The 21,443-nt window shown below is 39.2% G+C and overlaps 1 protein-coding gene across 1 annotated transcript in view; it reads left to right on the top strand.

Moving 5' to 3' along the window:
* Positions 1–21,443, top strand: part of NDUFS4 (NADH:ubiquinone oxidoreductase subunit S4) — a 57,558-nt gene that overhangs the window by 28,121 nt on the left and 7,994 nt on the right. Inside the window, exon 3 of the mRNA XM_070743354.1 lies at positions 18,373–18,545. Within this exon, the coding sequence (XP_070599455.1) occupies positions 18,373–18,545 (173 nt within the window). The remainder of the gene's footprint in view (positions 1–18,372; positions 18,546–21,443) is intronic.

The following is a 21,443-nucleotide window of genomic DNA, read 5'->3' as shown; positions in this document are numbered from 1 at the left end:
AGTGTTCTTAAAATAGATATTAAAACTATCACAATTATCAAAATGCTACCATTTGATATATATACACTTGTTTTATAGTAATTACAGCTTGATTGTAACTTACAAATGTTTGTCTACTGTAGAAAACACTGCAAAGTAACATTAAGAAAAGAAAAACAAACATGATAATTATGCTGGTATTAAAGCCATCGTCTCAGCCAATGCATGCATATTTATATCTAGATAAATATATTCACTCTTTTTTAAAAAAAGGATCGCTAATTCATTGCAATTCATTACTTGTCAATTAATTCCCTCTTTAATTAGAATAACATATCTCAATTCAGCCTCTGGTGCTTGCTGCCACTTGCTTTTGTAAGTAATTACTGTGATTAAACATGTGGCAGTGTTAGCTAGCTCAGCTAACTGGCTAGTGATACAGAGTTTTCTGTAAAATGACTGCAGGCAGCGAGTAGTCTGCTAGACAACAGTCTATATCTGTAACTGTCGCAGTTCAAATATATATATATGTAAGATATTTTTGCTGATAATGAAAAGGAATAATGATTCAACAGAAAACCCCCCTCATATATTAATATACACACGTACGTACATACATACATACATACATACATACATACATACATACATACAGGTTTATTTATATATATAAATAACTTTTCTAGATAAGAACTGGGTGTTCAAGATTTTTTGTTCACAAAGTGTATACAGTACACACACTTGTTGGTACATTCTCAATTTTATTTGTTCTTCCTACCATGGTTACTCTTACATATATACTGTATTGGCTTTTTTCCCTTTTTTCTTTGAATTTGTTTTAGAAAAAGATACTTTGTTTTTCTTTTTAAAAAAATCATCAGAATTCCTTCTTCCAATAACTCCAAAATAGAGCATGTGTCATTATCAGGCATTGTTTTTGAAATGTAACCCTGCTGTGAGAGCCTGCAATTGCAGATAAAAGAAAGAGGCGCCTTTTTGGGGATAGTGTCTTGTGGGGAGGATGGTTTCCCTAGATAGGATCTATCTGAATTTTCTTTAGTGCCAGGTAAAAACTACTGCTCTTTAAGTACGGTTTTTGAAGTCATGGCTTCTTAAAATATTAGACTTAATTTTGCATAATTTTACTGCTTACACGTCTTTACTTATACTGTGTTTCAGATTATGATGTAATCTTTATTGCTAACTTTTAATTTTATTAATATTTAATTCTTCCCAAGTTAAGGAGGATCACAGAAATATTAATAATATAAATAGTAAAGTCAAACCTCAAAAAATAAAATAGATGTGTTGCGAAATACGTATTTCAAATTGAACAATATTAATAACTAAACATACGTATTGAACATTAAACATTTAAAAGACTGCTCCAAACTGCCATCACAACTACCGTCTGAGTTATTCTTTGATGTAATGCAAAAAACCTCATGAATTAAAAAAGACTCCTGTCTGCCCTTCAAAGAGAAATATCCTTTGACCCAGTGCTCCAGACTGAAGTCTTGAAATATCTGCACAAGAAATTTCTATGAGAAAAATCCAGACAAAACAGCCACTTGAGATTTTTTTTCTTTTAAAAAAAAGCTCAATCCAATTTGTTCCTATACCCCAAAAGAGATTTCTCAATTTCAATGTGAAATTGGACAGGCAAAATAAAACTTCTGTTCACTTTGCAAGCCAAATGCAAATATATTATGCACACAAAAAAATGTCAGATTAGTAATTCAAAATAATACTCTTATACTCTGAAAAATCTGTCAGATTAGTTTTTTAAATGGAGAAAAGTATGTGTATTTCTTTTATCACATTTTCAATTAAAATATATTCCTTTTAAACAAATACACACACACACACACAGAGTGATACCTCTACTTATGAAGTTAATTGGTTGTGTGACCAGGTTCTTAAATAGAAAAGTTTGTAAGAAGAAGCAATTTTTCCCATAGGAATCAATGTAAAAGCAAATAATGAATGCATTTGGGGAAACCACAGGGAGGGTGGAGGTCCTCTTTCCTCCCAGGAGATTCCTAGAGAGGCCCCATGGAGGTTTCTCCCTGCCTTTTCCGGCCTTGTTTCCTCCCAGGAGGAAACAGTGTGTGTGTGTTTGATTGTGTCACTTTTTATCTGGAATCATTTCTCTCACATAAATTTCACTCATTCATTGAACTACAGTATGTTTATTTTGAAATATGTTATGGTAACAAATTAGCAACTAACAATAATGATCAGATTCTTACATTGCATTGATGTACATGCAAAGAAAAAGTTTCTATTTATCCAAAAGCAAGAATCATAAAAGAAACTACAATTTCTTTTAAAAAAATATACCAAGTAAACTAGCTTACTGTTGAATCTGTAAATATCTATCAATTTGTTTGCAGACCTGTCAACACAATCTGAAAAGATTGTGAAAGTCTAGTGAGTTATTTTCAGAATCAATTTCTACTTATTTGCTTGATTAGATTTTAAAGAGATTTTTTTTAAAATTCTTTGTCAGACACTAATTGTGTCGACCTAATTACTTAGAACTTTTAAAGGCAATGAACAAGCAATTGGAAAAGAACCAAAGATCAAAACCCAAAAGATAACCAACCAAACAGATCTGAGTGAATTTTCTTTACAGATACTAGGAATATTGATTGAGAGTTGTCCATAGTTGGTTTTAAAAAAGATTCTTTACAGCAATCTTGTAAAAAATATCAGATATCAGATCTACAACACCCTTAACAAGGCTACTGACTGGCTACTTGTAGTGTGAGTGGAAAAATAAGTTTTACTGTCCTTATTTCAATGAAGAAAACCTTAATAGAAAATTTTGCTTTTGTTCATCAGATTTTGTTCATCACCTTCTTCCAGCAGTGTTGTAGGTATATCTGATGCCATTTATCTCCTGGAAATCCTTAGAAAACCAAAGGGATACAACACTGAATGATTGTCATAGGGGTCAAATAAGCAACGAAGAAACAATCAGTATTAATAAAAATCTTAAGGATACAAGCAACAAGTTACAGACATACAGTCATAAGAGGGAGGAAATGGGTGATAAGAATGATGAGAAAAAACTAGTAGTAATAATAGTGCAGATTTAGTAAATAGTTTGATAGTATTGAGGGAATTATTTGTTTAGCAGAGTGATGGCGTTCAGGAAAAAATTGTGCCGAATATTTCAAACAATTGTCTCGGCAGAGAATTGTGGGGGACGCACAAAATGTTTACTTCTTCCCGGGGGGGGGCATAACAAAATAATTGAGAAGCACTGGTTTACTCTAAGAAACAAGACCAGATTGAATGTCAGTAATTAGCAGGAGCACAAGTAAGCAAATATGCTGCCATGCTTGGGGCCATTAGATCCTAGTCCCCTGACCGACGAGGGTATTAGTATGTTTTGCTGAGTGAATCGTGATGAATGTTTTAAAATCATATTAGAGCTTTTTGAAAGTCTTTTTAGCCATATTAATTGGATTTTTAGATGTACAGTGGTACCTCATCATACGAACTTAATTGGTTCCAGGAGGAGGTTCGTAAGGTGAAAAGTTCGTAAGATGAAACAATGTTTCTCATAGGAATCAATGTAAAAGCAAATAATGCGTGCAAATCCTTCAGGAAAATCCCAAACTTTAGAAGGGAGGCGAACAGAGGGCAGGGAGGAGCAGCTAAAGGGGGCGGTGGAAGAAGCAAGGCTAGGCTAAAGGGTGAGTGGGAAGGAAGAAAGGAAAGGGGGGCGCCCCTCCCTTTTCTTTCTTCAAAAGACACCCTTTCAGTGCCTTTGCAAGCACATTGTTCTCTGCAAAATCTTTCCTCCTCCAAGCCGCCCCTCCCTTTTCTTTCTTCAAAAAAGGGGGAAAAAAGAAACCCCTTCATCCCAGCAGCAGCGGCTTGGGTTCGTAAGGTGAAAATAGTTCGGAAGAAGAGGCAAAAAAATCTTAAACACCAGGTTCGTATCTTGAAAAGTTCGTTAGAAGAGGCGTTCGTAAGATGAGGTACCACTGTATTTGTTATATTGTTTCTGATACGTTGTGAGCCGCCCCGAGTTCTCGGAGAGGGGTGGCATATAAAACAAACAAATAAATAAATAAGTGAATGCTTACAAAAATGTTCAAGGGATTATTTTTAATGGAATTCTCAAAATACTAGGTATTAGGTGACAAAATAAAGTGAAATTTTTAAAAGCCAGTAGCCATATCATTGTTAAAGCATAATAGTGTGAAATGTTAATATTATAGAACTATACACCATTGTGTGCACTTTTAACAGGATAATTGTGTCAATTCTTTTCTGCCTGACTACCTGCTGGGTATGGAAATCATATTATTTGAGGCTTGTTATTTCGCCTGTCCACAACAGTGTGTATATAGGAATCTGTAGAAAAAGAGAATGTCTTAACAGATGAGGCTTCAAAAATATATACATCCTGCAATAATATCTAAAACTAAAACACCAACATTTGCAGACTTCTAAAAGAACTTCCAAAGAATCTTGATATTTCAGATTTTCTGATCCTTCCATGTTGTGTCTTTGCATCATTGAACTGTATTTACTGTTTGTGTTTAATTTTCTTGAACTCTCTGAGAACTTGTTTCACCCCATGAATATATGTTGTCTTTTGTGCCTAGACAGTAATTGAAACTAGCTAAGGTATTTCTGTTTTTTTACTAGATCTTTTAAATATTTTTTTCTGAGATAGTAGTGACCAAACTTTGTTGTATTCCAAAAATGCTAAATTTGTAGGATACTGCCCATTAATAAAATTAATGGTTTAAGTGATATTTGATAAGCAATAAATATATTACTTTCAATATTTAAATACAATCACACGTGTAATTATACTTAAATGTGTGATTTACCACTTTGTGGTAAAGCAACTGCCCACTATCAGCTTACAAAAACAAAATGAAGAGTAAACCCCTGCATGAGTTTTCACTTTACTTGCATAAGCCTGAAAGGTGGATTTGTTTGTTTGCTTGTTTGTTTTAAAAATATGCCTTCTCCCATTTAATTGCTTGCAACTTCCACAAGATGCTATATGGCAATTCTAGATTTAAGAAAGCTTAGACCTGCACAGCACTAATAATAGATTCAAAGGACAAAATTGTGTGCAGTGCAGAGATCTACATTCATTATTAGAGCACATATTCAAAATTGAATGTTCAAAGAATTCCTGATGGGAATATCTTAAAGTAATCATTCTCTTTTATCCTTTTTCAGCATTAAAGGTAGCAAATAATACTTATTGTGATCCAGTCTGGAGGCAATAGTACACAATTCTTTACAGCTAATTATTTATGTTAGACAATATGGCATTTATCATAATTGTATAATCTGATTTTTCTCAGTTTTTTTCCTTGTATTGACTACTGTCCAGTGTAGTCTGTCTACAAAATTGCCAGGCATAGCAATAATAATGATTTTGATGATGTGTCACAACAACTACAGCTGCCCCCCCCCAAAAGCCAATGCAGTCCTAGCCTGCATCAACAAAGGTTTAAGACACCAAGAAATGAAAGTACTTTTTTAGACTGCATTAGTGAGACCACACTTGGAATACTGCATCCAGTTGTGGTCACCAGCTTACAAAAAAGATGTTGAGACCCTGGAAAGTGTGCAGCGAAGAGCAACAAAGATGATAAAAAGTCTGAATGACTAACAGTTGAGAGATCTAGATATGTCTAGCCTAGCAAAGAGAAGTATTAGGTGGGACATAGCTGTCCATCAGTACTTGAGAGGATGTCAGGAGGAAGAGGAAGAAAGGATTTATTTATTCCCTATGGCAGTGGTTTTCAACCTTTTTTGAGCCACGGCACATTTTGTACATTTACAGACTCCTGGGGCACACAACCAACCAAAATGACACTTGAGCTCTTTAAGAAAATGACCCTTCAGGAGGCCTTATACAGTATACATTGTGATGTATTGTATATCACCCTCTGCGGGGGCCTCTTATAAAAAGAAAAAGGTCAAATATCTATATACACCATCAGGATAGACATACCCAGCTGAGGCTGAGGCTTCATCTAATGGTGGCAACGTTTACCTCCAGTCCTGACCAGGATTAGAAATCAGGACCATGAAGAGGAGTAGCAGCTTCAACTACTCGCCGCAGCCACACAATATCAAGTGCGTGGCAGCACGAGCGGGGACCTTCCTGGGTGTGGATGAGAGGCGGCCTGCTATTGGTTCACCGCTAGTGGTCAGGATGAATCCTAGAAGGTGATTGGTCAGTGAGCGTTCCCTGTGCCTCCACTCTTCCTGTTGCTGATAGTTGGGAAGGGAATGTTAATGTTTGGATGGAGGTGGATGGAGATGGGCTGGATAAATGGCCTCCGCGGGCCGTATCCGGCACGCGGGCTGTAGTTTGGGGACCCATGTTTAATTTCCCCACGGCACACCTGGCCATGTCTCACGGCACACTAGTGTGCCACGGCACAGTGGTTGAAAAACACTGCCCTAGGGCATCAGAGGGCAGGCCAAGAAGTAATGGGCAGAAGCTTGTAATAGAGAGACACAAGGGAGAAGTAAGGAGAAAATGTAAAGTTAACAGCAAAAGCAAGTAATCAATGGAATAGCTTGCCTCCTGGGATTGTGGGTGTTCCATCACTGCAAATTTTCCAAAATAGGCTGGACAACTCTTCCATCCCTAAGATTCTATGAAATTTCTTAGTGGAATTTAATGCTTTAGTTATAGTGCTAGAGGAGGGAGAACAGCGCAAACATGCTAAAACATCTGTTTGCGCCTGTTTGTGAATTAACTCACAACTGAAGAGTGTTATATATTGGAAGGAATTTACTTGCATAGCTTCTCCTCACAGGAGACCTGTGTTTATAACTTTTCTTCACTTCTTTCTGTCGAATAAATTACACGTTTGCCTGAATTCAATATCTTTTCAGATTTATTTATTAAATTTATACAGCCCTCAATCTCATCGAAAGGAATTCCATGTGGTGTAAAACAATCACATAAAAAACAATAAATAAAAACAACAAAATAAAAATCAGTGTTAATAAATATCATGAAAACAAAATCCAAATCCTAGAAGAGGGAGGATATATATATGGGCACCTGAACAATGGAGCCATCTGAGCAAGTCTACTGCTTTCTGGGAGCTCCAGGCCTGACTACATAGTCGGGTCTTAGAGGACCTGCAGTTTCCTCTGCTTTTAGCCAAGAGATCTATAGTAAAATTTAAGTGCAACAGCACCATCCTATCTGGAAATGATGAAAATCTATCCAGAGTAGGAAAAGGTTGCAATTTTTGGGAATATAAAGCGCACCTTTTTCTCCCCTGAAAGAGGGCGGAAGTGTTGGTACATCTTATACACCGAATAATACAGCCATTTTTGGCCTCCCAAATCCCTGCCCACCATGTCCCATTTTTGCAATTTATTTATTAATAAATAAATTCACAATTTATTTACACAAAAATGGTATGCACAGAGTGTTTGGGTGGCCTGCAGAGTGGGGCCTGCCAACCCCTAGGAGGACTCTGTAGACCTCCCAAACACTCGGTGCACTCAATTTTTGCAAAAAATGGGTGAAAAATGGGGCAGTTTTTGTCTTCCCCAGTCCCCAGAAACATTCTGCAGGCTTCCCAAACACTCTGTATGCCCCATTTGCCAAAACGCTGAGTGCACAGAGGGCTTGGGGGGCCTGCAGAGTTCTCCTGGGGGGAGGCAAAAACATCCCCATTTTTGCAAAAAAAAAAAACCAGGGTCATGGAGGGTTTGGGAGGCTTGCAGAGTGCTGCTGGCAGCTGGGGAGGATAAAAACTTTTTTTCTTACTTACCTCTTTGAAATCTTGGTACGTCTTATACACCAGTGTGCCTTGTAATCCGAAAAATACGGTCATGGGAAAAGCAACTAAACTAATGCAACCCAAATTTTCACATTCATATTTTTGAAGGTCAAGAAACAAAATTTGTTACACGACTTGGTTTAATGTCCACTTGGTTTAATGTTCACTTTGTTCAGGTGTCGATCCCAGCAATGCATCACCTTTGTGGTGTTAGTTTTATATTTGTATATTTGGGCTACCTTTTGTCCCAAAAATATGGGAGGTTGTTGGTCATTAATCCCTTTTCTTTTTAATCCAAGGATCTATTATGGAGTTGAAGTAGGCTAGGGAACCGGAAGTAATTATGAAGGCCACTGGCATTTTTTCAGTTTAATAAAAGCAGGGACTAATTATTCAGTTTTTATTTAACTGAAATGCAGCCAAAAAGGAGGCTCCTGCAGAGCAGCTGCACTTCTTCAGTGTTATCCCAATTTACCACAGACACAACTGTCACAAACAGTACTTTTAAACTTGATACATAGCCATAGAAGGAAGGAGCCTTTTGTCTTGAGTGCATGCAGAACTTCTTTATACAAATCAACTGGCAGATGATGGACAATGATGAAAATTTGATTCTTTGAAGTCATAATGGTCATTGAAATGTGTGAAATTCTGGCATTGAAAAGAGGGTAGCTAGCAAGTTTCAGTATCTTGGGTGGCTGCTGGGAGCTTGCTGGGAGGTTTTCTGCATTTTGACATCAACTTCCCGTCGCTTGTTCCCAGCTTCCTTTATTTAGAGAAGAGGAAAATGTTAAACAGCTACTTGCTCACATGGACGCTATACAGTCTCTTTGGGATTGTGCAGATGGAAATTTTGGATGTATTTCTGTCACTTGAAACACATACCTCTGACACTTAAATATCCATAAATAACTTGGGGCAGAAACAAGATTTTATTCTGCCTTATTCTTTACTTCTAACATGTTACTTAATACTTCACCTTGTGAACTTGTGTGCCATAATAAATTGGCCAAAGTGACTTGAGAACTAAAGCAGGAGAATAGTAAATGGACATTATTCCACTGTTGTTGTTTTGAGTCAATAATTCCATTGGTTCCCCCTTCCTTTGTGGAAGTACATAGAAACATAGAAACATAGAAGTCTGACAGCAGAAAAAGACCTCATGGTCCATCTAGTCTGCCCTTATACTATTTTCTGTATTTTATCTTAGGATGGATATATGTTTATCCCAGGCATGTTTAAATTCAGTTACTGTGGATTTATCTACCACGTCTGCTGGAAGTTTGTTCCAAGGATCTACTACTCTTTCAGTAAAATAATATTTTCTCATGTTGCTTTTGATCTTTCCCCCAACTAACTTCAGATTGTGTCCCCTTGTTCTTGTGTTCACTTTCCTATTAAAAACACTTCCCTCCTGGACCTTATTTAACCCTTTAACATATTTAAATGTTTCGATCATGTCCCCCCTTTTCCTTCTGTCCTCCAGACTATACAGATTGAGTTCATGAAGTCTTTCCTGATACGTTTTATGCTTAAGACCTTCCACCATTCTTGTAGCCCGTCTTTGGACCCGTTCAATTTTGTCAATATCTTTTTGTAGGTGAGGTCTCCAGAACTGAACACAGTATTCCAAATGTGGTCTCACCAGCACTCTATATAGCGGGATCATAATCTCCCTCTTCTTGCTTGTTATACCTCTAGCTATGCAGCCAAGCATCCTACTTGCTTTCCCTGGTTTAAACATGGTTTAAAGACTTGAACTCCATATACTAGTTTCTTAAATCTCTAAGAGTTCTATTGTAGGATATTTAACTCTTTAAAAAAGAAAGCAAATAGTAATATTTAATATTTCTCCTTTAGATCACTGCTTCTGAGAATAAGCTTCAAAATTGGAGGAATTATGTGCCATGCTAATTCATTTTATATATAGTTTTCCCAGTTGATCTTTTCCCATTTCCTCATTAAATATCTTGAAATATACATATATATCAGGGTGCATCAAAGGACTTCCACACATTCTGTGTTGCCAATAATTAAAGGAAAAAGAACTTGAAATCATGAAGATAAAGAAATTATTAAAATACTACTCCCAACTATAGTGTTGAAGCCATTTGGTTCACTGGTACTTTCACTAAGAACTTGAACTTGGAGCAAAGTACTTGGTTACACTGGAGAACTGAATTTGGAGAGGGGTTTTTTTCTGTTTTTTGTTTCTTTTCTTTCATTTCTTTTTTATTTTTTATTTTTATTTATTAGATTTGTATGCTGCCCCTCTCTGAAGACTCGGGGCGGCTAACAACAATGAAAAGACAATGAAAACAAATCTAATATTAAAAATTAATCTAAAAAACCCCAATTTAAAGAACCACTCATACAAACAAGCATACCATGTATAAATTCTATAAGCCTTTTTTGTATGCTATATTGTATGTTTTCAATGTTATTTATGTTTCGTTTTGTTTTAATCCAAATATTTCAATTAAAATTATTTTTAAAAAGAATTTAGTTTTTTTTCCTCCCAACATCTAAAATAATTTAAATGGCATCTAGAAGCAAGAGATTTAACCCTTTTAAATGTGACTAAAAAGACCATTTATTTGGTCAGCAACTAAAGCTGTGTGGATGAAATAACTATAGTAGATTGTTACACATTTTCAAAATGCAACTTAGAGTAGGAAGATGTTATTCCTATGGTTTAAGAATGTACTAAGTGAATATTTTACTTTTAGTCAGATCTATTCTTCCTTAAATCAAAGGTTTATGTTCAGAATTTACATTTCTAGTATGAGTCATAGCTTCCACGTTTTATTTATTTATTGTTCGTATTCATATTTATTCTCCGTATTCAAGATCAACAGAACTTTCTAATAGAAGCAAAGATGATTATTAGTGATTTGTCAAAAAATTCAAGAGCATGATTGGTATTTATTTTAAAGTTAAGTTTATTACGTTAAAAGATGAAAATTATTCCAGCAGGCTAATGTTCAGATGTCTGGCTTTTGGTCGTGGAATGCTCCTGAGTGACACACATTACGGTAGTTAAGCTGATTAGTCCCTCCAGCCTTGCAAAACAGGTCTTTATGTTCTTTTTTTTCCCATGGAAGAAATGGTGGCTCACATCTGTTTTTTTTCCCCCCTGCTAAATTGCAGCGTCTAATATCTACCTCTTCATGGTCGCTATTTGGCAAAGCATAATCTATAGCCCCAAGTATCAACATTGTGGTCCACTGTATTTAAATTTGCATCCATTCATCCATTGTGCAAATTGATTTAGTGGAGTGAAAACTGAGATTGAAAAATAATTTGCTAATGCTAGCAATTTTTGTAAGGCATGTATCTTGCTACACTTCTGTATTCAGTGTTTTCTTTGTAAGTGTCCTGGGTGAAGTCCTGTTGAAAATGTGTCTGAGAAAACCAGAAAAGGTTTTATTTAAAAAAAAATGAATATAGAGAATGGTTGCCTTCCCTTATTGTGTTTACGTTTAGTCAAAATGGTCTTTTCTCATAGCATCCATTGAAGACAGGCACAGGGAAATCATGGATTGAACCCATTCTTACCCAAGTACCACATGGGTAAACCATGGAGGTGAAACAGCCTAATCCATTTCTTGTTTATTTCAATTAAGGATCGAATATCCTTTAATGGGATATTCTCACTGAATTATATTTTTCATATATCCTACATGAGATACAATTATTTATAAAACATTTTCTTTCTGGTTCAGGAAGACAATTCAGAAATATGTAAAATGAAGTTGCAGTATTTTCTCCTTGATGGCCTAATTTCAGATGCACATTTATTCAAATGTCAATATAGATCTGGAGGTTTTTGCAAGAGTAGCTTTTGAAGACTGGTAAACACATTTGGAATCTGGAACCATACCATGGAAACTCTTGACAAACTGCCGCGAGGAGATTTATACATGTGCAAAATCATTGTAACTGTGACCATTCACAAAAATCTCATTAACCAGATGGCAAATGGGAGAAGCTGTTCCTAGCCCCATCTTGCAGCTGCCTACTCCACCACAACTTTCATCTTTTTTTTTGTTTTAAGATGCATGTGGCAGCTAAAAATGCATATTTTTAATTCTATGTTATGGTTTGCAAGGTAGTTTCTAAATATTCTACTTTGTGTAGAATTGCATGATATTACATGCATTAATACTAGGCTTTGACTGTAGCATTGACTATGCTTGTGGCCAAAATATGCTGAAAATGATGGTACTGTCCGTATTATTAGCAGGAAAGATTGGTTGCTGAATGCAATATTTTATTTATTTATTTATTTATTTATTGGATTTGTATGCCGCCCCTCTCCAGAGACTCGGGGCGGCTAACAGCGACAATAAAACAGTGTACAATAGTAATTTGGTATTGATGATTAAAAATCAATTAATATAAAAACCAAACATACATACATACATACCATGCATAGAATTGTAAAGGCCTAGGGGGAAAGAGGATCTCAATTCCCCCATGCCTGGCGGCAGAGGTGGGTTTTAAGTTGTTTACGAAAGGCAAGGAGGGTGGGGGTAGTTCTAATCTCTGGGGGGAGTTGGTTCCAGAGGGCTGGGGCCACCACAGAGAAGGCTCTTCCCCTGGGTCCCGCCAGGCGACATTGCTTAGTTGACGGGACCCGGAGAAGATCCACTCTGTGGGACCTAACTGGTCGCTGGGATTCATGCAGCAGAAGGCAGTCCCTGAGGTAATCTGGTCCGGTGCCATGAAGGGCTTTATAGGTCATAACCAACACTTTGAATTGTGACCGGAAACTGATCGGCAACCAATGCAGACTGCGGAGTGTTGGTGTAACATGGGCATATTTGGGAAAGCCCATGATTGCTCTCACAGCTGCATTCTGCACGATCTGAAGTTTCCGAACATTTTTCAAAGGTATATGATAGAAGTAAATAATTTATGACACTAAGGTAGTGAGAGTAACACTTAGCAAATTGGTATATGGTGCCCAGTTGGTTATTTATTCTGTTAATTGTAAATATGTCAAGAATTTTTGTATGATATTACACACATTGGTTGGGGATACGAATACAGTGATCCCTCGATTTGCGCGTTCTCGATTAGCGCGAAACGCTGCAACGCGGTTTTTCAAAAAATATTAATTAAAAAATAAGTCCGCGTTTTTTTTCCTACACCACGGTTTTTCCCGCCCGATGACGTCATACTGATTGCTGATTGGCCAAAATCTCGACCAATCGTTGCAAACGCAAAAAAAAAGCTTTGCAACTGTTGGAACTTGTTCAGACTTGTTGGAAGATGCCTCCTAAACGTTGCACACGGAGTGGAGGCGGCGACGCTAAAAAGACCAGGAGGATACTCACAATTAAAGAGAAAATTGACATTTTGGACATGCTGAAAGGGGGACGCTCTTATGCAGATGTTGGGTTGCCATTGCCATTGCCGCCAGCGCTGCCCCAAGAAAGCCGGTGAGAGGAAGGAAGGAGGGAAGGAGGGAGGGAGAGAAGGGAAGGAGGGAAGGAGGGAGGGTTGCCATTGCCATTGCCGCCAGCGCTGCCCTGTGGGTAGCGGCGAGGAGCCCGGAAAAATCACCATTGCATTGCCAGCCTCCGAACTTGCGTCGCTCCACCTTCTGCGCATGTGCGGCCATGGAACAAAGGGCGCGCATGCGCAGATGGTGTTTTTACTTCCGCATCCAGTATAACGCGGAAATCGGTTAGCGCGGGAGGTCTTGGAACGTAACCCCCGCGCTAACCGAGGGATCACTGTACAGCTGTATAGGGAGAATCCTGAATTGTTGCCTAAGAATCTGAAGTATTTTCAGGAAATCAAGATAGTTGTTTTTGACAGGAGAATGAAACTAGCAACAGCAATTTAACAGACTCCCACCAAAATTACACAAATTGGGGGGTAGGGAGAAAGGAAGAATGCAAAAGTGAGTAATTCCAAGACATAAATTGTTGTGGTTTGGTCATATAGAGAGAACCTATGAGGACTGAATCATAAAACAAATACCTGAAAGCAGAGGGAAGAAGTCAAGAGAATGGGAAGAACCAAGAAAGTTATAGTTGAATGGAGCTGATGGAGCTTACAAAAAAGTGGTAAATTTGAAAGAGCAAAAGGCAACCTATGTAGTGATATATGGACATGGTCATTGTCACTCACGCTTTAATCACTTCCCAGTTGAAAGTGGTGATCGGATGGAGTTGATGAGGTCCTTCAAAAGAAGGGCATGAGAAGTTTAAAAAGCAGCATATGAAGCAGTACAAGGGCATTCTGGAAGAATGAAAAAAATATGTGGGGAAATATATGAATGATGTTGGTGTAAACTACCATATTTTTCGGAGTATTAGACGCACCAGAGTATAAGATGCACCTTAGTTTTGGGGGAGGAAAATAGGGGAAAGAATCTGCTTCCCAAGTATTCATCTATCTAGCATCCTTAGTCTGGTCAGCTTCAGCACATTATTTTCTCTCCTGGTTAAGGGCTTAAAAAACCCTTTAGTTTGAGACATTAACAATTAAAGAGCTTCAAAGCCAGTAAGAGCTGGGAACATCATTCGCACCTGGAAAGAAACATTTGGAACAAGTAGAGCAATGGAAAAAAACCTGCAAAGACTTAGGGCTTGGAAAACATTCTTCTTCGCAGAGAGTAACAATGAAAGAGCTTGGGAACATTAATAGCACCTGATTAGGGCTGGAAAGAAACATCTGGAGCAAGTAAAGCAATGAAAAAACAACCCTATGAAGACAGGGTTTGGAAAACATTCTTCTACTCAGAGAGTAACAATGAAAGAGCTTGCAAGCCAGTAAAAGCTGGGAACATTGTTAGCACCTGGTTAATAATAAATTTATTGTCATTGTCAAAACAACGAATTGTCATTGGCAACGAAAGTCGTGTGACACCCAAAGACCAGTCCCACCATACATAAAATCAGAATAGGTAAATTTAAAAATAGGGCTGGAAAGAAACTTCTTCTGAGTAAGTTAGAGCAATGGAAAAAACCCTGCAAAGACTTAGGGCTTGGAAAACATTCTTCACAGAGAGAAACAATGAAAGAGCCTACAAGGTAAGAGATGGGAAGATCTTTAGCAGTTAGTTAGGGTTGGGGGGGGGAAGGGGAAAGCTACATTCAGAGTATAAGACGCACCCTAATTATCAGTCTCTTTTAGGGAGGAAAAAGGTGTGTCTTATACATCGAAAAATACAGTACACTTAGCTAATTTTCTTTTTCTCATCTCATGTTTAGGGTTTTTTTTCCCTTTACAATTTTTAAAAACTTTTCTATCCTTTGCATAACGTAGTTTATTCCAAAAGTAAGTACAGTATTGTAAAGCTTAGGTACTTCAATTTTTGTTATTTTTTTAAAAAATTGCGTAATGTATATGTCTGCATATTTTGTGATATCCCTTTTAGAATCAGTAGAAGCTGCTTTTCTGTCAGTTACATATTTATGCAGAGGCACACAATTCCTAACTTTAAGAATGTATCTGTGTGAATGTGAATAAATTGCCAGTTGATTTTTTATCAACAGACAAGCTGCAACAGTTAAGCCTCACCTTATTTTTACCATAGGTGAAACAAATTGTGTGAAATACTACAATTGATTGCCCAAACAAACAACCTTTGTGATATTTCTTTTTAAGCAATCAAATAAATGCCTGTCTGTCGGATAGAGAGAGTAGTTTTGTATGTTGCAACTTTTTTGACTAAATAATTGGTGTATCTTCATATTTTGACTAGTCTGGAATTTAATATAAACACTATTTGGACTCAAAGAAAACATTTATGATTAAATTGTTAAAATATTTTGACAGTTTGCTTTAGGGAGTCTGAGCTTAGCTTTTATGCCTTGTTGTAATTTCCTGTGGGTTCCCCCCCCCCTTTAGTTCTAAATGCAAGACAAACACTTCACACTTGGCAGTTGTGACTGATCTCTTTGAGTTGATATTATAAAGTGAAACAAAAAGAGGAGGGGGCAATGGAAGACATGCCTCCCCTTTTCCAGGAATGGTCTGCTGAGAGCAGTTTTAAAGCCTTTGGCAGCAGACACTCTGAGGTTGGTAGCTGGAGGCTTATTTTTTTTAATCCCAAGGTGCTATTTAAATTTGTTTGCCTCCTTAAATTTAAGTCATGTCATCACTGGTTTTGGATTAACTCTGTCTGCCAAGAGTTGGACTTGCATCAGATCAGCCTTTGTTTTGGAGACAGGGAGAAGAAAGAGGTCCAAGCCATTCCCATTGGCATTGTGAAGGCAAAAATCTAAAGTAGGTGGTAGTTTTGAATTACCCTGCTAGATTAATGTGGTCGTTTTGGGAGGAAGCATTTGATAATCTGAGCTTTTGTCAACAGATGTTAGAAGATTAGGATTCAAATTATAGAGAATGCTTTTTGTACCACCATGGGCTTGCTTCAAACCTATGCAAAATATCTGGCTTATTGAGCTCTAATCAAATCACTCCAATTCCATTCATGCGGTATGTTACTGGCTAAAACCAGAAATAGTTGTGTTGGACTATAAGACCTAAAACTAACCTCCAGACGTTATTCGATACTCGTAATCCGATCAGCAAAATTGCACAAAATTACGCAAGGTTTTTTGCTTTCCAGAATTCTTCATTCAGCTGGGTAGCCATTCGAGCTGTAAATTCAAAACATAAGTCAAGTATGGTGTAGAATTTGGAGGTGAAATGTAGAATTTGGAGTCATCACAGTTGTAACTGAACAGCCACAGCAAGGTAGTCAGTGAACAAGGACTACAGTGATCCCTCGGGTTTCGCGAGGGTTCCGTTCCAAGACCCCTCGCGAAACTCGATTTTTCGCGATATAGCGGTGCAGAAGTAAAAACACCATCTGCGCATGCGCGCCCTTTTTTTTCATGGCCGCACATGCGCAGATGGTGGAGTTTGCGTGTGGGCGGCGGGGAAGACCCAGGGAAGGTTCCTTCGGCCGCCCAACAGCTGATCTGCTCCGCAGCGCGGCAGCAGCGAGGAGCCGAAGATGGGGTTTCCCCGTTGCCCAGGCAACGGGGAAACCCCATCTTCGGCTCCTCACTGTTGCCGCGCTGCGGAGCAGATCAGCTGTTGGGCGGCCGAAGGAACCTTCCCTGGGTCTTCCCGCCGCCCAGGCAAAGGGGAAACCCCAAGATCGCTTGCCTCTTGCCCGTTCACCCGCCCGCCCGGCTGCTCGCTTGCCCGTTCACCCGCCCGGCCGCTCCGCTTGCCCGTTCACCCGCCCGCCCGGCCACTCCGCTTGCCCGTTCGCCCGCCTGCCCGGCCGCTCCGCTTGCCCGTTCGCCCGCCCGCCCGGCTGCTCGCTTGCTGCTCGAGAGCAAGAGGGGGAGAGATAGAGAAAGAGAGAGAAGGAAAGAAAGAGATGAGAGAGGGAGGAAGAGAGTGAGAGAGAGGAAGAAGCAAGATAGAGAAAGAGAGAGAGAAAAAAAGATGAGAAAGGAAGGGAGTGACGTCATCGGGTGGAAAAATCACGATATAGCGTTTCGCAAAGATCGAGATCGCGAAACTCGGGGGATCACTGTATATGTAATGGCGTTGAAAAACTGCTTAGTCATGGCACTGAGATAAATGCATGCTTATTTATTCATTTGTTATTAGAGTTGAAAGGGACCTGGCAGGTCATCAAGTCCAACTCCCTGCTTAAGCAGGAAATCCTACAGCACCCCAGCCAAATGACAGTCCAATCTCCTCTTGAAAATGTCCACAGTTGGGGAGTTCACAACCTCCACTGGCAGGCCGTTCCACTGGTTGATCGCTCTGACCATTAGGAAGTTCTTCCTTATTTCTAAGTTGAATCTCTCCTTGGTCAGCCTCCAACCGTTGTTCCTCGCCTGGCCCTCCGGTGCCCTGGAAAAAAGCGTGACCCCCCTCCCCTCTGTGGCAACCCCTCAAGTGCCTGTAGATTGCTATCATGTCCTCATGGCCCTTCTTTTCTCTAGGCTATCCATGCCCAGTTCCAGCAATCTATCTTCATAAGCCTTGGTTTCTAGTCCCCTAGAAATATTGTTAAGCAGGGGTGGGGTTCTACTGGTTTGAGTGAACTGGATGCTCTGATGATCAGCTGGGAGTGAACCAGCTCGCACCGACGATCAGATAGGCCCGCCCATCTGCCCGCCTATGCAACTTCCTGACCTATATCTTCTCAGCTGATTTGTGCGCCAGAGCAGATTGCCCCAATTCAGCTGCGTTTCTCCCCAGGTAAGTTTTTGTAAAACTGTATGCGCACAGCAATAGACACAATCACCAAAACGGTTGTTAAATCAGATATGGCGTTAAACTGCAGTAAGACTTCTCCAGTGTCCCATAGAGCTACATTGTTTAACACTATAGAAGAAATGTTTACAATAGCTCATTGCAAAGGTATCGCAGCACCTCTAAGGTTTAAATGCTAAGGATCTTCTGTTCAATGAAAAATTGTAATTCCAGAAAGATTATGTAAGATGGATAAAAGATGCTTGAATATTTGTTATCCTATACATGAATGATGAATAGATTTGGAAACATCTTCTCAATGAAAGTTCATTTTTACCAAAGTGTAGATCATTGGCATTTTAAAAAATGCACGTGTTTTATCTTTTTCTTATTGTTTTCATAGGACATTACCACCCTGACTGGTGTTCCAGAGGAGCATATTAAAACAAGAAAAGCTTATATTTTTGTTCCAGCCCGTAATGCCATGCAAGCTGGTGTTAATAACACGAAAAAATGGAAAATGGAATTTGATACAAGGGAGCGCTGGGAAAACCCACTGATGGGTTGGGCATCTTCGTAAGTATAAAATAGTTAGCATTTTCACAGTTTATTCTTTGATCAACTAATGCAGACATTTATCAAGTGCAGTTAGATTTTTAAAGTGCTAATAAAATTATATTTTTGCCAGGGATGTTAGTTTTTAGTTGGGATTCTTTTTATCAACTTCTAAGAGCCAGGATGGCGCAGCAGGTAGAGTGCTGTACTGCAGGCCACTGAAGCTGACTGTAGATCTGAAGGTCAGCAGTTCAAATCTCATCACCAGCTCAAGGTTGACTCAGCCTTCCATCCTTCCGAAGTGGGTAAAATGAGGACCCGAATTGTGGGGGCAATATGCTGGCTCTGTTAAAAAGTGCTATTGCTAACATGTTGTAAGCCGCCCTGAGTCTAAGGAGGAGGGCAGCATAAAAATTGAATAAATAAATAAATATGAAATTGGAGCTATTCTCATACTCTAGAAAGGAAGTCATCTGGTGGTCGAATGTACAAGTGACCATGTAGAGTTGCATATTAAGTAGGCCATGAAAATTCCAAGAGTCAGACAAGGTCAAATTGTTATTATTAGCTCCATTACATAAGAATCAGTTTTGTCCAGGGATGAAATTCAGCAGGTTCTGACAGGTTCTGGAGAACCGGTAGTAGAAATTTTTGAGTATTTCGTAGAACCGGCAAATACTACCTCTGGCTGGCCTCAGAGTAAGGAGGGAATGGGGATTTTGCAGTATCCTTCCTCTGCCACGCCCACCAAGCTACCACAGAAGGTAGGGGAAAATGTTGAATTTCACCCCTGATTTTGTCCAGTGGTTAAAGCATCCAGATAGAAGCCAGGAGACTGTAAGTTCTAGTCCTGCTTTAGGCATGAAGCAGCTGCAAAAAAGGCAAACACAATCCTGGGATATATGTATGTATGTATTGATTGATTGATTGATTGATTGGATTTATATGCCGCTCCTCTCCGCAGACTCCGGGTGGCTAACAACAGTAATAAAACAGCATATAATAATAATCCAATACTAAAAACAATTAAAAACCCATTATTATAAAAACCAAACATACATACAGATATACCATGCATAAAATTGTAGAGGCCTAGGGGAAAGAGTATCTCAATTCCCCCATGCCTGGCGGCAGAGGTGGGTTTTAAGCAGCTTACGAAAGGCAAGGAGGGTGGGGGCAATTCTAATCTCGGGGGGGAGTTGGTTCCAGAGGGTCGGGGCCGCCACAGAGAAGGCTCTTCCCCTGGTCCCGCCAAGCGACATTGTTTAGTTGATGGGACCCGGAGAAGACCCACTCTGTGGGACCTAACTGGTCGCTGGGATTCGTGCAGCAGAAGGCGGTCCCTGAGATAATCTGGTCCGGTGCCATGAAGGGCTTTATAGGTCATAACCAACACTTTGAATTGTAACCGGAAACTGATCGGCAACCAATGCAGACTGCGGAGTGTTGGTGTAACATGGGCATATTTGGGAAAGCCCAATATGCCCAATGTATCAAGAGGTGCATAGAATCTCGCTCACGTGAAGTAATTATTCTTCTCTACAGTACAGTACTTTGGTACGACCACACTTGGAATACTGTGTTCCGTTCTGGGGGGCCCAATTTAAAAAGGACATTGATAAACTAGAGCAAGTTCAAAGGAGAGTTACAAGGATGGTGAGTGGTCTGGAAACCATGTCCTATGAGGAACGGTTAAAGGATCTAGGGATATTTAGTCTGCAATGGAGAAGACTGAGAGGAGACTTGATAGCTGTCTACAAATATCTGAAGGGCTGTCACAGAGCAGAGGGATCAGCATTGTTCTCATTAGCACATGGAAGGACTAGAAACAATGGAATGAAACTGCAAGGGAGTAGATTTAGATTAGATATCAGAAAAAACTTTCTACCAGTAAGGGTGATAAACCGGTGGATCAGTTTGCCACAGGATGTGGGGAGCTCGCCTTCACTGGAGATCTTCAAACAGAGACTGGACAGTCATCTTTCTGGGATGGTTTAATGAATCCTGCATTGAGCAGGGGGTTGGACCCGATGACCCCGGAGGTCCCTTCCAACTCTATGGAAGCCAGTGTCAGGAAAGCTTTTCAAGTTGACAGCCAGCTGGGTAACTTTGGGCCAGTCACTCTGTCTCAGCCCATGACATCAGGCTCAAGCCGCAATGTGCTGTGTGGATTTTCTGTCCAATCAATTGATCAACCCTCTGTTGATTTGAAACACAGACTCTACTCTTAGGAGAAAATGCTTCAGAAAGGGGGGGCGGGGACTAGATTAAATTTTACTGATAAAAAAAATGAGAGGCCAAAACAGAAAGTTATCTTTATTTACTGTAGCCTAATGGATCTTAACCCAGAATCTGGGAAATTTACAATTAAATAAATTGCAATAAAAGGTATACCGGTAATTTACTAATTACAGATAAAACTCTAAATATGTGGTGATTTGCAGGATCTAATTTGTTCCCTTTGCTTGTGACTAAGCAATGTCTGTGAAATAATCACTATATTCCAACATATTTTTGGTTTATCTGTACACTGTATAAACAATGATGAACTCCCTCATCTTATCAATTCGGTCAGATAGAGAACGCATTCCAGTGAAAGCATTGCTAAAGGTTGCAAACAGATGTGACAAGGTGATATGTATCTGTAGGGATGCTTCCAGCTTAGGTAATATTTTATCTACCATATTTTTCTTGGTATAAGATGCACCAGAGTATAACACACACCTTAGTTTTTGGGGAGGAAAATGGGGAAAAGAATCTGCTTACCAGGTAGTCATCTGGCTAGCGTCCTTAGTCTGGTCAGCTTCAGCACATTATTTTATCCCCTGGTTAGGACTTTTAAAAAAACTTTATTTGGAGAGAGTAACAATGAAAGAGCTTGCAAGCCAGTAAGAGCTGGGAACATCATTATCACCTGGA

This window comes from Erythrolamprus reginae, chromosome 2 (assembly GCF_031021105.1).
Source record: "Erythrolamprus reginae isolate rEryReg1 chromosome 2, rEryReg1.hap1, whole genome shotgun sequence".
NCBI classification, from domain to species: Eukaryota; Metazoa; Chordata; class Lepidosauria; order Squamata; family Dipsadidae; genus Erythrolamprus; species Erythrolamprus reginae.
The sequence above is the reverse complement of the archived record's forward strand: the minus strand, read 5'-3'. Positions and strand labels throughout refer to the sequence as shown.